The sequence below is a fragment of the Stegostoma tigrinum genome, chromosome 8 (genome assembly GCF_030684315.1).
Source record: "Stegostoma tigrinum isolate sSteTig4 chromosome 8, sSteTig4.hap1, whole genome shotgun sequence".
NCBI lineage: Eukaryota > Metazoa > Chordata > Chondrichthyes > Orectolobiformes > Stegostomatidae > Stegostoma > Stegostoma tigrinum.
This window is the reverse complement of record NC_081361.1, coordinates 89,450,199-89,466,804: the sequence shown is the minus strand read 5'-3', so window position 1 is coordinate 89,466,804 and position 16,606 is coordinate 89,450,199. Positions and strand designations below refer to the sequence as shown.

Sequence of the window (16,606 nt, the reverse complement as noted above, 5' to 3'; positions counted from 1 at the left end):
CACTTTGCAAGTGCTTTGTTAAATATTATCTTTAAAGTTGGGAACATTTGATTTAAGCATTTTTATTTTCATTTTTACAGGATCGAAAGTTATTAGCTGCAGCTCAACAAATGCTTCAGGATAGCAAGACAAAAATAGAAGTTATTAGGATGCAAATTCTTAAATCAACACAAACTAGTGAAGCAGTCTTTGAAAATTCAGATGGAATAGGTAAGACCTAGAATTAAAATGTGAAGGAGCTGTAGGTGCCATTATCTCAGTAGCCTTTAGAGGTTATGAACATTTAACATTAATGTAAAAAGTGCTATTCAACAATTCTCTGTAAAGATTAGCCTGTTTGCCCAGTGATGCACCTAAACCTCTGACTTTGTAGCTCTTTGCCTTGTAATATAGGTTGGTTTAACCTTCTCTTCTGTAATGGCATTGCTTTGGGGAGATGCATTAATACAAAGATTATCACCAGGGTTTCTAATTTTTTGACTTTGATCGACTTGTGTGCTGTATGACTGTATGATACCATGTGAACAGCATTTCAAATGTCTTGAAATATGCCTAGCTATTGATAATTCTTCATGAAAAGGACATTATTCTGTATTCAACAATCAAGTTTCATCACCACTGAATGATTTAACAACTGATTGCATGTTGCTTTATTCTAGTTGCAAAGTAATCATCTGTACCTGTGGTTAAAATTTCTATTTCAGCAACGAAACCTGTGATAAGCCCCCTAGAGCTTCGGGTTGAAGAGCTCAGGCATCACTTCAGAATAGAGTATGCAGTGGCTGAAGGAGCAAAAAATGTTATGCGACTTCTTGGGTCTGGAAAGGTTCCTGATAAGAAAGCACTTTCAGAGGTACTTTTAAAAGAAATGTAGTTTGTATACTTACTACTGTAAAACTTCAGTATTTTTAGTTGAAGTAATTTTTCTTTCTCAACAAGGCACAAGCAAGATTTAATGAATCAAGTCAGAAATTGGATCTTTTAAAATACTCATTGGAGCAAAGACTGAATGAGCTTCCAAAAAACCACCCAAAGAGCAGTATTATCAAAGATGAATTGTCAATGGTTTCTTCACCGGCTCTCAGTCCGCGTCACAGTGTCATTTATCCACAGAATCAGTACAGCACCCTATCCAAACCTGCTGCATTAACAGGTGTGTATTTCCAATATCTTCACTGTCAAGATTACTTTGAGTTTGGTGGCTATGCAGGAGAATAGTGCTGATTATAATCATTATTTCAAGTGTGTAAAGAAACTCCATTCTGAAGGTGACAATGTAACTGTTGTGTTGCCCTTTTCAGAAGGGAAGTTCTGTAGTTCTATGTTAAATGTTTCTCTGACATGCTATTGTTTTCTAACGCCATTGAAGTGCACTTTTCCAATATTTCATCCCATGTCAACTGCATTGAAGTTGACTGCAGTTCTGCCAACCATCAGCATCCCTCTTGAGATCACCCTCAATAAGTGTCTTCTCCCGATTCCATTTTCACCTATTCCAATGCAGTCAAGTCTCTTACTGCACTTCTCATTTTCACAGACTGCCTCTTGTGTTCAAAGTCTCAAATTTCTTTGTTCCTTCACATTGCCATTGGTGATGCTATCAGCAAATATAGATTCTTCATCTATATATACTAAAGCAACTTGCAAAGCTATTCCTTTGCTGCTGTGCTTTAGTCATTGTCTCGCCGTATTTGTGGGTATATCTGATATGTCACCTTGAGCCAGAATCTATTTGCTTCATTCCAAATAGGTTCTCAGCCAGCTATTTTGATTAATCCCAGTGGATGTGCTGTCCATCTTGTTTCCAAGATTAATTAATTATCTTAAACCCAAGGCTGCTTACTGCCATCTTGCAGTGGCCCAAACTTTGCAGTGTTGCCAATGTAATCAGCTACATTTCCCACTGTTCAATAATCCACCTTTCAAATGCTTACCTTGACCTCACCACTTCCATTGTAGGTTTTGCTTTTGTTTGCTAAGGTGCATGTAGGAGGGAAGATGAAAATATTTTCTGAATCCCCTAAGGCAATCAAAACCTGTTAAATGGAGACCATTCCCAATGGTTTGTGTGGCATATCTTGTCACGCTCTTGTGAGATGGAATCTTTGCCTTGTGTGGTGACTAGTTCTAGTGTGCAAGGTGGTTGTCACCACACTCCTGTACTGCTGAGAGACTTGGACTGGGTATCAGCAATGCCATAAGCTAGAGAAATTTCACCAGTGTTTCAATGGTAAGACTGTTGAGCAAACGGTGCTGTCCTGTTTTGAAGACAGCTCGACAACGTTCAGGTAAAACTGCTGCAAAATCAACTAAGATGGGCTCGACATATTGTATAGTTGGCTGGCAAGCTTCTCCATGGCCTGGTCACGACTTCATCTGTCAAATTGCTAGTTTTCCAGGAGAAGACTAGGGAAGCACTACAAAGACACGCTGAAGGTACAAGTGTGGCACCATTGATATGAAATACTCTGAAGAGCTTCTTATTGTTCAAAATGACACCAACTCATCTATGAAGCAGTATCATGCTTTGATCCATGCATCTTAATGAGGCAGGACTGTGACAGGGGAAAAAAAAAGTGATACTGCTGTCCAAATCCAATTGCTTTGTGGGACTTCATGACCCATTTGCCTAATGATTATCAGCTTGCAGATCTGTCTCCTCTCTCTCAAAAGGTTTGGATATGAATAAGGGAGGTGTGGCTAGTAAATTTGCAGATGACACCAAAATTGGTGGTATAGTGGACAGTGAGAAAAGATGAACATTCTATTGTATATGGAGATAATCAAATTGGCCAGTGGGCCTAGACATGGCAGCTGGAGTTTAATGTAGATCTGTGTGAGATGTTGCAACTTTGGTAAGGCAAACTAGGGCAGGACTTGCACAGTTAATGGGAGGGGGAATGTCAATGAACAAAGAGACTTAGGGATGCAGATTCATAGTTCCTTGAAAGTGGAGTTGCATGTAGATAGGGTAGTGAAGAAGGCAGTTGACACCCTTGCCTTTATTGGTCAGTGCATTACGTATCGGAGTTAGGCCGCCATGTTGCAGGTGTGCAGCACATGGGTGAGGCCACTTTTAGAATATTATGTTCATTTCTGATTTAAAAGGGACCTGAGGGGCAGCTTTTTCTTGCAGAAGGTTTTGTGTGTGTGTGTGTGTGTGTGTGTGTGCGCACGCAACTAACTGCCAGAGGTGTTGGTGGAGGCAGGTTAAATTGCAACATTCAAAAGGCATCTGGATGGGTACATAAATAAGAAGGATTTAAAGGAATGTGTCCCAAATGCTGGTAACTGGGACTAGATCAGCTTAGGATATCTGGTCAACAGGGATGAATTAGATCAAAAGGTCTGTTTTCATGTTGTATAACTGACTCAAAAACTTGTGGCTCTTGAGTAGACACAATCTTTGGTTTGCCAGTAAAAGCTGATTCAATTCTACATTGCAGACATGCAGTGAATCCAAACATCCCATTGGTGTTCTAGCTGTTGACAGAAAGATATCTAGTTTTTCTATCCTGCTAACAGATCTACCACCAGTTCGTTTTTTGGATAACTAATTGAGATAATCTGTGTACTTGTGTGCAACTGTGATTACTGTCGTGTGTCGTGCCTCTATCAGATTCTAATGCAGTTATTGATTCTGAAAAATAATTAGGTGCAATTTTTAAAACCTATTTCAGTAACTAAGGTGTGGTAAACCCGTTAATGTTGTATCATTCCTCTGTATCTTTTCCAGTGCCTATAAATCAACAGCTGTCATACAAGCAGTCCAAAACATGATGTTAACAAATCAATCCTGAAAATGCAGGCTAATGTTTGTATTGCTTTTGTTATTTCTTCATGGCCATCGAGTTTATACAATAATGGCAAGGTTCTTTGTTAAGAAGGAGAACTTAAGTTGTTTATACCATAGGACACATTTATTCATTCATTCCACGTGCCCTACATTTGCTGTTGTCAGATATGGGTCCAGACTTTTGTTGATTTCAAGGTTTGCTTGAGATAGTGTGATCTTAGATAACTGTAGTTTAAAGTTTTTAGGATTCTTGAGTGGTGAGAGTGAAACCAGTGGTTGTTTTTGTTCCTCCATGGAATGTCTGTGTCATAGGCTAGATCAATCCATCTGTTGTTGTTGCTGTTGAAGATGATAGTGAGCAGTCTTCGTGAACCTCTGTAGTCTGTTTGCTGTCGGTTGACCTTCTATGCCATTGGAAAGGGAGTTCCAGGATTTTGAATGAAGGAACAGTGATATCACAAGTCATGATGAGTTTATTGGAGGGGGACCCTGCACGTGGTGTTCTTATGTATTTATGCCTACGTCATTCTAGGTGGAATGGTCATGGGTTTGGAAAATGTTGTCTAAGAAGCTTTAGTGAATTTTGGCTGTGCATGTAGATGGTACACACTCCTACAGTGCATCTATGGTGGATGGAGTAAATGTTTGTGTATTTGGTTACAATCCAGCAGGCTGCTTTGTCCCTGGATTGTATAAGCATCCTATGTTAGAACTGCACTCATCCAAGCAAGTGAGGAGTATTCCCTCAGTCCTGGTTTGTCTTGTAGGTGATGGATTGGCTTTAGGGAGAGGGTAGGTGAGTTGTGCGCTACAGGTTTCCTAGTCTCTGAAATGTTCTTGTCCCCACAATATTTATGTAACTGATCCGGCTCAATTTCTTGTAAGTAGTAAACCCCAGGATTTTGATAATAGCAATGGTATTGAATGTCAGGGGTCATGGTTAGATTCTTTCTTGTTAAAGATAATCATTGCCTAGTACTTTTGGGTGTACATGTTGTTTAATATCCGTCAGCTCAAGCCTGGATATTGGCCAGGTCTTGCTGCATTTGGATATGGATGACTTCAGCACTATTCACCACTAAAGATATTGAGCATTTGTTCAATTGCAAGTGGTGATGTTCACTGACAATCCTATGATGGAGGGAAGGTTATTAACGTAGCATATGAAGGTGGTAGGGCCTAGGAGAACACTGACGAAATCTTACAACTATATCCTGGGACTGCGATTGATTTCTCTCAACTTGGTGCTTTGTGCCAAACTAAGACCTAGGTCTCAGCTCCACCTTCTACAACTGGAACCTCAGTTTCCTGACGTGTAGACAACAGCACCACTGCTATGATATTCCGCAACACCAGTGCCCTGTAAGAATGCATACACCACCCCCTATGATAGTCCCTGCGCACACGACTGTGGTTAAATTTTGTACAAGTGCCTTCTGTAAGTTCATTGGCGACACCACTGTTGTAGGCCGGATATCAAACAATGATGAGTCAGAATACAGGAAGGAGATAGAACGCTTCGCGTCATGGTGCAATGATAGCAATCTCTCTCTCTCGATGTCAGCAAAACAAAAGAACTGATCGTTAACTTTGGGGAAAAAAGGAGGAGGACACGTCCCAATCTGATGTCAGTGGAGCTGAGGTGGAAGAGGGTTGACGGCATCAAGTTTCTAGGATGAGAGTAACCGTCAATCTGTCCTGGATGCCCCATGTAAATAGAACATAGAACATTACAGCACAAGACAGGCCCTTCGGCCCTTGATGTTGTGCCGACCTGTCATACCGATCTGAAGCCCATCTAACCTACACTATTCCATATGCGTCCATATGCTTATCCAATGACGACTTAAATGTACCTAAAGGTGGTGAATCTACAACCATTGCAGGCTAATCTTTCCATTCCCTTACTACTCTCTCTCTGAGTAATGAAACTACCTCTGACATCAGTCCTATATCTTTCACCCCTCAACTTAAAGCTATGCCTCCTCGTGCTCGCTGTCACCATCCTAGGAAAAAGGCTCTCCCTATCCACCCTTTCTAACCCTCTGATTATTTTGTGTTTCAATTAAGTCACCTCTCAACTTTCTTCTCTCTAATGAAAACAGCCTCAAGTCCCTCAGCCTTTCCTCGTAAGACCTTCCCTCCATACCAGGCAACATCCTAGTAAATCTCCTCTGCACCCTTTCCAAAGCTTCCACATCCTTCTTACGCGGTGACCAGAACTGTACGCAGTGCTCCAAATGCGGCCGCACCAGAGTTTTGTACAGCTGTAGCATAACCTCTTGGTTCCGGAACTCGATCCCTCTATTAATAAAAGCTAAACCACTGTATGCCTTCTTAACAGCCCTGTTGACCTGGGTGGCAACTTTCAAGGATCAGTGTACATGGACGCCGAGATCTCTCTGCTCATCTACGCTACTAAGAATCTTACCATTAGCCCAGTACTTTGCCTTGTGGTTACTCCTACCAAAGTGCCTCACCTCACACTTGTCTGCATTAAACTCCATTTGCCACCTCTCAGCCCAGCTCTGCAGCTTATCTATGTCTCTCTGCAACCTACAGCATCCTTCGTCACTATCCACAACTCCACCGACCTTAGTGTCGTCTGCAAATTTACTAACCCATCCTTCTACGTCCTCATCCAGGTCATTTATAAAAATGACAAACAGCAGTGGACCCAACACCGACCCTTGCGGTACACCACTAGTAACTAGATGCGATGGTCAAGAAGGCATATCAACACCTCTTTCTCGGGAGGCTTAGGAAATTTGCCATGCCCATAAACACCAACTTTTACAGATGCACCATAGCTTTTTATCTGGGTGCATAATGGTTTGGTATAGTAACTGCTCTGCCTAGGATCGTAACAGACAACAAAAAGTTGTGTATTGAATATCCTTTAATGTCTTGTGCATGCAAAATGAAAAACAGTGAAAAGTGTGCATCGTTGCTTGTGCATAGTGCCATTCATAGAATAAAATAAAGAAACATCTCTTTGAGAGAGCCTAACTTTTCTTTTTCAGCTGCTAGACCACCATCAGAGTCCTGCTCTGCACTTTCTGGCCTGAGCTCTCCCGGTCACCTGTTGCTTTGGGACATGGTCCCACGATGCCCCAGTGACACGGCCTTACCATCACTCAGGGGACACAGCTGCTCAGGGATGTGGCCTCTTGGGCTCTCAACCCCTCTCCAAATTGTTCTGGGGACTTGGCCCCTCTGGGACTCGCTCCAACCCATGTCTGATCTGCCAGTGTCTCTCCAGCTCTCACTTTGCTGCCACTGCAGGACATGGACATGGCCCGCATGCTCAACTCCTGCCTGGTCACCGGAAACAACTCCTTCCTTCATAGCCAGCCCAGTCAAATCTTGAAAGCCAATCCCATCTATGGACTCCAGCTACTCAATTCGCAGAAAGGCTGGCAACATCATCAATGACTGCTCCCATCCCAATAATACACTCTTCCAATCTCTTCCATCAGGCACACAATACAGAAGCTTTAAACACACATACTAACAGGTTCAAAAACAGCTTCTTCCCTCCTGTTATTAGACTGCTGAATGGACCTCTCTAGTTTCAAAACTAATGTTGATCTTGCTTTTGTGCACCTCCTTGTGCAGCCATAACATTGTATGCCTCACTCTGTCTAAACACCCAATGATCTGTATGTCCTTGTATGTTATGATCGGTCTGTAACCACTCAAAATGTTTTGCTGTACTTGGACACGTGACCACAATAAATCAAATCTGTGTCCCTCCAACCAGCACCTTGCAAACCAATCACCACCATGGAAGTACAAGCGCAGCATAGACACACGACACCCGACACCCAAGTTCTCCTCCATGCTGGTCAATCATCCTGACTTGGAAATATGTCAGCATTCCTTCAGTTTTACTGGGTCAAAATCCTGGAATACACCAAACTATCATTGTGGGTTTACCTATGGCAAATGGAATGCAGCACTTTAAGGTGGCAGTTCACAACCACCTTTTTCCATGGCAATAAATGCTGTTGCAGTGTATGAAAGAATTTTATAAAAGGAAAGCTTGAGTCACTTGTCTTCTTAGTATATAATGCAGTCACACTCTCTCATCACCTCCTGGAACTTAGCTGTTCTGTATTTAGGTCAGGAGCTGAGTGACCTTGGCTTAACTGAACCTGAGTGACAGTGAATAAGTTATTGCTAAGCAAGCTGCTTGATAGAAAGTTTTATTTACAAAGCTGTCATTTTACCAATGATCAAGAAGGAACTGTTGGGGATGAAGAATTGGCTGGGTTAGAAGTGTTCTGTTTTTCGTGTACAAGATATGCCCTACCAATTTCCCATTGTCTGGTAGATTCCAGTATTGTAGTTGATGAGCCCCAGTGGTTTTGATGTTTAATTGGCCAATACCCTTTAGGCGTGGCAAAGCTTGCAGATAATCTTGACTTCATGGTGAACAGTGTGGCTTTTACCAACAGGGAGAGAGGGGGAGGCGGACTGAAGGTGGATAGAGGAGAAGATAGTTGGGAGAAGAGAGTATAGGTAGGGAGGCAGTAGGTCAGGAGGGCAGGATGAGGTTAGGCTGTAGGAAATGGAGGAGTGGCTTAAGGTGGGAGGAGGGGATAGGTGAGAGGAAGAACAAGTTAGGGAGGCAGGGATGAGCTGGGCTGGTTTTGGGATGCAGTGGGGGAGGGGAGATTTTGAAGCTTGCGAAATCCACATTGATACCATTTGGCTGCAGGGTTCCCAAGCGGAATATGTGTTGCTGTTCCTGCAACCTTCGGGTGGCATCGTTATGGCACTGCAGGAGGCCCAGGATGGACATGTGTCTGAGGAAAGGGAGGGGGAGTGGAAATGGTTCGTGACTGGGAGGTGCAGTTGTTTATTGCGAACAGATTGTAGGTGTTCTGCAATGTGATCCCCAAGCCTCCACTTGGCTACCTCTACATCTGGAAAACCACGACTGGTACAGCGGATGCGGTATACCACATTGGCAGATGTGCAGATGAACATCTGCTTGATGTGGAAAATCACCTTGTGGCCTGGGATGGAGGTGTGGGGGCAAGTGTAGCACTTCCTGTGGTTGCAGGGGAAAGTGTCGGGTGTGGTGGGGTTGGAGGGGTGTGTGAAGTGGACAAGGGATTCATGGAGAGATTGGTCTCTCCGGAAGGCAGACAAGAGTGAGGATGGAAAAATATCTTTGGTGAGGTCGGATTGTAGATGGCGGAAGTGTCAGAGGAAGATGGGTTGTATCTGGAGTTTGGTGGGGTGGTACGTGAGGACAAGGGGGATTCTCTTTTTTGGTTATTGTGGGGACAGTGTGAGGGATGACTTGCAAGAAATGCAGGAGACACGGTCGAGGGTGTTCTCGACCACTGCAGAGGGGAAGTTGTGGTCCTTGAACAAGGACATCTGGGATGTATGGGAGTGGAATGCCTCAGCAGATGCGGCAGAGGTGAAGGAATTGCGAATAGGGGATTGAATTTGTACAGGAAGATGGGTGGGAGGAGGCATATTCTAGGTAGCTGTGGGAGTCGGTGGACTTGAAATGGACATCTGTTTCTAGGTGATTGTCTCCATCTCAGGCAGAGGTCCAGGAAGGTGAGGGATGTGTTAGAGATGGTCCAGGTGAACTTGAGGTTAGGTTGGAAGGCGTTGGTGAGGTGGATGAACTGTTCGAGCTCTGGTTCACAATAAACAACTCCATCCCCCAGTCGCGAACCGTTTTAACTCCCCCTGCCATTCCTTTAGATGCCATGTCCATCCTGGGCCTGTAGCAGTGCCATAATGATGCCACCAGAAAATTGCAGGAACAGCAACTCATCTTCCGCTTGGGAACACTGCAGCCCAATGGTATCAATGTGGATTTCACAAGCTTCAAAATCTCCCCTTCCCCCACTGCATCCCAAAACCAGCCCAGCTCATCCCTGCCTCCCTAACCGGTTCTTCCTCCCACCTCAAGCCCCACCTCCATTTCCTACCTACTAACCTCATGCTGCCCCCTTGACCTGTCTGTCCTTCCCTGGACTGATCTATCCCCTCCCTACCTTCTCCAACTATCTTCTCCTCTATCCATCTTCAGTCCGCCTCCCCCTCTCTATCTATTTGTTTCAGAACTCTCTCCCCATCCCCCTTTTCTGATGAATGGTCTAGGCCCGAAACGTCAGCTTTTGTGCTCCTGAGATGCTGCTTGGCCTGCTGTGTTCATAAAACGTGGAGCTGGATGATCTTGGATTCTCCAGCATCTGCAGTTCCCATTTATTCCTGTCTTTTACCAATGTTGGTTTTGGAGACTGAGGGAGGGAGAATGTAATGTTGTAAATCCTTGTTGTTTTCTTTCTCTATGCTCAGAGCCACTGTTGAATATAGTTCCTCTATAGATAGAATCATTAGAATCCCTACTGTATGGAAATTAGGCCACTTGGCCCATTTGAGTCTGCACCAGCCATTTGAAGAGTTCCACCCAGACCCCACCCTATCCCTGTAACCCTGCATTTGCCACAGTTCACCCACCTAGCCTGCCCATTACTAGACATTACTACAGGGTAATTTAGTGTGACCAATCCACCTAACCTGCGCATCATTGTACTATGGGAGATTGTGTGTGGAGTTTATACAGTCACCCAAGGCTGAAATCAAACCTGGGTCCCTAGTGCTCTGAGGCAGCAGTGCTAACTAACGAGCCACAGACTCCCCCTGGATTCCACTGTCTGTACCATTGTTCCATTGTATGCAATCTTCAGTCTGTCAATACATGAATTTATCTGGCAAGTGCGAGTACGACAAGAGATGACAAATCATTGCCTCCGTTTCAACACCCCCTAATTTAAAATGTGCATTCCATTGCAGCCAGTTTTGCATATTCCATGTAGGGTGCCAGGTGATCCCAACCATCTTAGGTCAGCAGTGTGCTTTTTTTTAAATCGCTTCTGTTCAAGATAGTCTTGACTATTAAAGCCAAGTGGTGAAAGTTGTATGTGAGGCTGGATGAACACAGCAGGCCAAGCAGCATCTCAGGAGCACAAAAGCTGACGTTTCGGGCCTAGACCCTTCATCAGAGAGGGGGATGGGGGGAGGGAACTGGAATAAATAGGGAGAGAGGGGGAGGCGGACCGAAGATGGAGAGTAAAGAAGATAGGTGGAGAGGGTGTAGGTGGGGAGGTAGGGAGGGGATAGGTCAGTCCAGGGAAGATGGACAGGTCAAGGAGGTGGGATGAGGTTAGTAGGTAGCTGGGGGTGCGGCTTGGGGTGGGAGGAAGGGATGGGTGAGAGGAAGAACCGGTTAGGGAGGCAGAGACAGGTTGGACTGGTTTTGGGATGCAGTGGGTGGGGGGGAAGAGCTGGGCTGGTTGTGTGGTGCAGTGGGGGGAGGGGATGAACTGGGCTGGTTTAGGGATGCAGTGGGGGAAGGGGAGATTTTGAAACTGGTGAAGTCCACATTGATACCATATGGCTGCAGGGTTCCCAGGCGGAATATGAGTTGCTGTTCCTGCAACCTTCGGGTGGCATCATTGTGGCAGTGCAGGAGGCCCATGATGGACATGTCATCAAGAGAATGGGAGGGGGAGTGGAAATGGTTTGCGACTGGGAGGTGCAGTTGTTTGTTGCGAACTGAGCGGAGGTGTTCTGCAAAGCGGTCCCCAAGCCTCCGCTTGGTTTCCCCAATGTAGAGAAAGCCGCACCGGGTACAGTGGATGCAGTATACCACATTGGCAGATGTGCAGGTGAACCTCTGCTTAATGTGGAATGTCATCTTGGGGCCTGGGATGGGGGTGAGGGAGGAGGTGTGGGGACAAGTGTAGCATTTCCTGCGGTTGCAGGGGAAGGTGCCGGGTGTGGTGGGGTTGGAGGGCAGTGTGGAGCGAACAAGGGAGTCACGGAGAGAGTGGTCTCTCCGGAAAGCAGACAGGGGTGGGGATGGAAAAATGTCTTGGGTGGTGGGGTCGGATTGTAAATGGCGGAAGTGTCGGAGGATAATGCGTTGTATCCGGAGGTTGGTAGGGTGGTGTGTGAGAACGAGGGGGATCCTCTTGGGGCGGTTGTGGCGGGGGCGGGGTGTGAGGGATGTGTCGCGGGAAATGCGGGAGACGCGGTCAAGGGCGTTCTCAATCACCGTGGGGGGGAAGTTGCGGTCCTTAAAGAACTTGGACATCTGGGATGTGCGGGAGTGGAATGTCTTATCGTGGGAGCAGATGCGGCGGAGGCGGAGGAATTGGGAATAGGGGATGGAATTTTTGCAGGAGGGTGGGTGGGAGGAGGTGTATTCTAGGTAGCTGTGCCCACACCTCCTCCCTCACCCCCATCCCAGGCCCCAAGATGACATTCCACATTAAGCAGAGGTTCACCTGCACATCTGTCAATGTGGTATACTGCATCCACTGTACCCGGTGCGGCTTTCTCTACATTGGGGAAACCAAGCGGAGGCTTGGGGACCGCTTTGCAGAACACCTTCGCTCAGTTCGCAACAAACAACTGCACCTCCCAGTCGCAAACCATTTCCACTGCCCCTCCCATTCTCTTGATGACATGTCCATCATGGGCCTCCTGCACTGCCACAATGATGCCACCCGAAGGTTGCAGGAACAGCAACTCATATTCCGCCTGGGAACCCTGCAGCCATATGGTATCAATGTGGACTTCACCAGTTTCAAAATCTCCCCTTCCCCCACTGCATCCCTAAACCAGCCCAGTTCATCCCCTCCCCCCACTGCACCACACAACCAGCCCAGCTCTTCCCCCCCCCACCCACTGCATCCCAAAACCAGTCCAACCTGTCTCTGCCTCCCTAACCGGTTCTTCCTCTCACCCATCCCTTCCTCCCACCCCAAGCCGCACCCCCAGCTACCTACTAACCTCATCCCACCTCCTTGACCTGTCCGTCTTCCCTGGACTGACCTATCCCCTCCCTACCTCCCCACCTACACCCTCTCCACCTATCTTCTTTACTCTCCATCTTCGGTCCGCCTCCCCCTCTCTCCCTATTTATTCCAGTTCCCTCCCCCCATCCCCCTCTCTGATGAAGGGTCTAGGCCCGAAACGTCAGCTTTTTGTGCTCCTGAGATGCTGCTTGGCCTGCTGTGTTCATCCAGCCTCACATTTTATTATCTTGGAATCTCCAGCATCTGCAGTTCCCATTATCTCTGGTGAAAGTTGTATACTGGCCTGTTTTCACTACAATCAATATCTTATCAAAGGTGTCAGAAAATCTCGAGCAAGTCATGTCCATTAGCTTATCCTCAAACCTCTCCACCCGTAACTTGTTCTGTCTGCTCTAACCTTCTTCAGTTTTGCTCCTGTGATTCACTATTTTGTGCATGTCATCTCTGTCACTCGTTTCGCGTGCGCTCTCTCTCTCGCGCACACACTTTCTCGCCAAAGGTTTTTTTGTCAACATGTCTCAAATGCTGGAATTTTCTTTACAAACTTTGTCATTTTTGGTCTTGTCGATTACTTTTGAGAAGACGATGTAAGTGCAACTTATTTTCAAAAGCCTCCTCAAAACTGTCCATATCTTCCAGATCCATACTTGAAAACTGATTTGTGGGTGTGTTATGTGGACGTAATTGAATGATGTGTCTTAAGTCATGAATTCCACTAGCTGTAAAGTAACATAGCTTAAGTTTGTTTAATGTATTAATTGAGAATTTTTGATTCTGTCAACAGGTAGCCTAGAGGTTAGGCTTATGGGATGCCAAGACTTGCTAGAGACGGTTCCTGGTCGATCAAAAAATACATTTGTTCCTTTGCCTGGCTGGAGCCCAAATGAAACCAGATCCTCCTTTATAAGCAGAACCAGCAAAAGCAGAAGTGGGAATAGCCGATATCCTGTCAAAACAGAAGATTTGTCCAGTTGAGTAAACTTTAAGTATAGGATAATAAAATGTGAGGCTGGATGAACACAGCAGGCCCAGCAGCATCTAAGGAGCACAAAAGCTAACGTTTCGGGCCTAGACCCTTCATCAGAGAGGGGGATGGGGCGAGGGTTCTGGAATAAATAGGGAGAGGGGGAGGCGGACCGAAGATGGAGAGAAAAGAAGATAGGTGGAGAGGAGAGTATAGGTAGGGAGGTGATAGGTCAGTCCAGAGAAGACGGACAGGTCAAGGAGGTGGGATGAGGTTAGTAGATAGGAAATGGAGGTGCGGCTTGAGGTGGGTGGAAGGGATGGGTGAGAGGAAGAACAGGTTAGGGAAGCAGAGACAGGCTTGGCTGGTTTTGGGATGCAGTGGGTGGAGGGGATGAGCTGGGCTGGTTGTGTGATGTAGTGGGGGGAGGGGACGAACTGGGCTGGTTTTGGGATGCGGTGGGGGAAGGGGAGATTTTGAAGCTGGTGAAGACCACATTGATACCATTGGGCTACAGGGTTCCCAAGCGGAATATGAGTTGCTGTTCCTGCAACCTTCGGGTGGCATCATTGTGGCACTGCAGGAGGCCCATGATAGACATATCATCTAAAGAATGGGAGGGGGAGTGGAAATGGTTTGCGACTGGGAGGTGCAGTTGTTTATTGTGAGCTGAGCGGAGGTGTTCTGCAAAGCGGTCCCCCAGCCTCCGCTTGGTTTCCCCAATGTAGAGGAAGCCACACTGGGTACAATGGATGCAGTATACCACATTGGCAGATGTGCAGGTGAACCTCTGCTTTAATATGGAAAGTCATCTTGGGGCCTGAGATAGGGGTGATGGAGGAGGTGTGGGGGCAAGTGTAGCATTTCCTGCGGTTGCAGGGGAAGGTGCCGGGTGTGGGGGGATGAAGGGCCGTGTGGAGCGAACAAGGGAGTCACGAAGAGAGTGGTCTCTCCGGAAAGCAGACAAGGGTGGGGATGGAAAAATGTCTTGGGTGGTGGGGTCGGATTGTAGATGGCGGAATTGTCGGAGGATGATGCGTTGTATCCGGAGGTTGGTGGGGTGGTGTGTGAGAACGAGGGGGATCCTCTTAGGGCGGTTGGGGCGGGGTGTGAGGGATGTGTTGCAGGAGACGCAGTCAAGGGCATTCTCGACCACTGTGGGGGGAAAGTTGCGGTCTAGGCCCGAAACGTCAGCTTTTGTGCTCCTGAGATGCTGCTGGGCCTGCTGTGTTCATTCAGCCTCACAATTTATTATCTTGGATTCTCCAGCATCTGCAGTTCCCATTATTACTGATACAAACTTTAAGTATACATGTGTTTTAATAGTTAGTGCATTGTTGGGGCATCAGAGGACTTGAACAACTCTGTAAACTTAATACTACAAAATGTTACTCTGTCTTGATGGAGGAACTGGAAGTTCTTGAAACAAGACACATCGTATCTTGGCTTATGTATTTGGAAACCCTTGCTCTGTTGCCTAACATTAATGTAAATTGAAGTTTTGTGTTCACTTTTGTTTCACCTTGACTAAAAGAAGACAAACATGTTTACAAACCATTTTCCCATGTTTTAGTAGCATAACGAGTGCGGGAAAACCCAAAATCCTTGCCTGGCTATTTTGAAGCTCCTGAGACCTAATTTATAAACGCAATCATCTTAAAACTGTACATACTACAGTTTTTTGATTTAAACTTGTTCCTAGAATAAGTTCAGCATGCATATCTGTGTGAAAGAGACGTGTATGCTGAGAAACCTAGGTGAAGGCCTCCAGTCTGTTTTTAAATAAGTAGAACAGAAGATGAACTGAATATGCAGTACTGTTCAGATTATGCCAAACTAGGTTTGAAAGCCTTAGTTTGCAGTTGGAAAAGGAGTTTGTGATCAGCTTGTATTTATTTTAGGGCTGTTAAGGGAAAAGTGCTGGATGGGGCATGCTAAAGGTGAAGAATAGAATGCACTCCCTAAACTCATCATTCATTTCAGAAAGTATTTAAATGTGGAAATTTAGTGGCCCTGATCAGCAATATGAGAGTATTTAGTCAAATTGTTCTTTCCCCACCTACCCTATTTGCACATCTCGAGGAATCTTGCTAGATATACTTTTAATTTGTTGAAGACTGTACATTGGAAGAAAGCTCAAAGAAGTGTTGAGTCCTTTTCCGCTGTCTAACTGAGAATTTGTTTCTGTGCAGATGAAATTGGTGCTGTACTGAAGCTGGACAATACAGTTGTTGGGCAAACTAGTTGGAAACCAGTTTCAAATCAGTCATGGGATCAGAAGTTTACATTAGAGCTAGATCGGGTAAGCTAGAAAATCTGCGCACCGTTCTTGGAAGTAGGACATTACCTTGTTAATGAGGGTGAGATTCAGAGCTGGAATTTAATCACTGCAGTTTTAATGCTTGTCTAAATTGTAGATGAACAAATTCTGTAATATGGCATTTAGACCAAAGTCTGGCTGCAAAGCTAAATTAGTCATGAAATTTTATTAGTAGCCAGCTGTTAATTGGGCCATGTAAAAATTGGTTGAACTCTATTATTCGCAGATTCCCCAATTGCCAACAGATGATGTTTTTCACCAAGCTTACCTCTGAGCCTATTAAAATAGTTCATGTAAATTTTCTGTGCAATATTTAAGATTGGCCTCAATTTTTAAATAGAATCAATTCTGGAACAATAGTACTTTGCAAGTGTACACTGACAGGTAAAGTAGCAGGAACTTTGACATGTTATTATTCTGGGCTTCTGAAAGTTGGAGGTCAACACCACCACACGCCTCCCCCACACCTGTGGGATCACATGTCAAACTTTTGAGGTCGTGAGCTCCAAGATAACAGTGCTTGCCATGGCGTTCCAACAGAGCTAACTGCTTGGAGGTCCCTTGAAATTTTTTATATTTATTTTAACTTTCTGTTCTGAAAAACCCAGTGAAAGTTATTTAATTTAACTAAACTATGCTACAGGTCTGCATCACGGCCCTCACTG

At 45.4% G+C, this 16,606-nt stretch overlaps 1 protein-coding gene across 1 annotated transcript in view; it reads left to right on the top strand.

Annotated features, from left to right (window-relative positions):
* The window catches only part of LOC125456412 (serine/threonine-protein kinase N2-like), a 116,999-nt gene that overhangs the window by 78,871 nt on the left and 21,522 nt on the right, over positions 1-16,606 (top strand). The window contains exons 4-8 of the mRNA XM_059648102.1: positions 81-210; positions 705-853; positions 940-1,153; positions 13,442-13,627; positions 15,814-15,923. Coding sequence (XP_059504085.1) covers positions 81-210; positions 705-853; positions 940-1,153; positions 13,442-13,627; positions 15,814-15,923 — 789 coding nt within the window. The remainder of the gene's footprint in view (positions 1-80; positions 211-704; positions 854-939; positions 1,154-13,441; positions 13,628-15,813; positions 15,924-16,606) is intronic.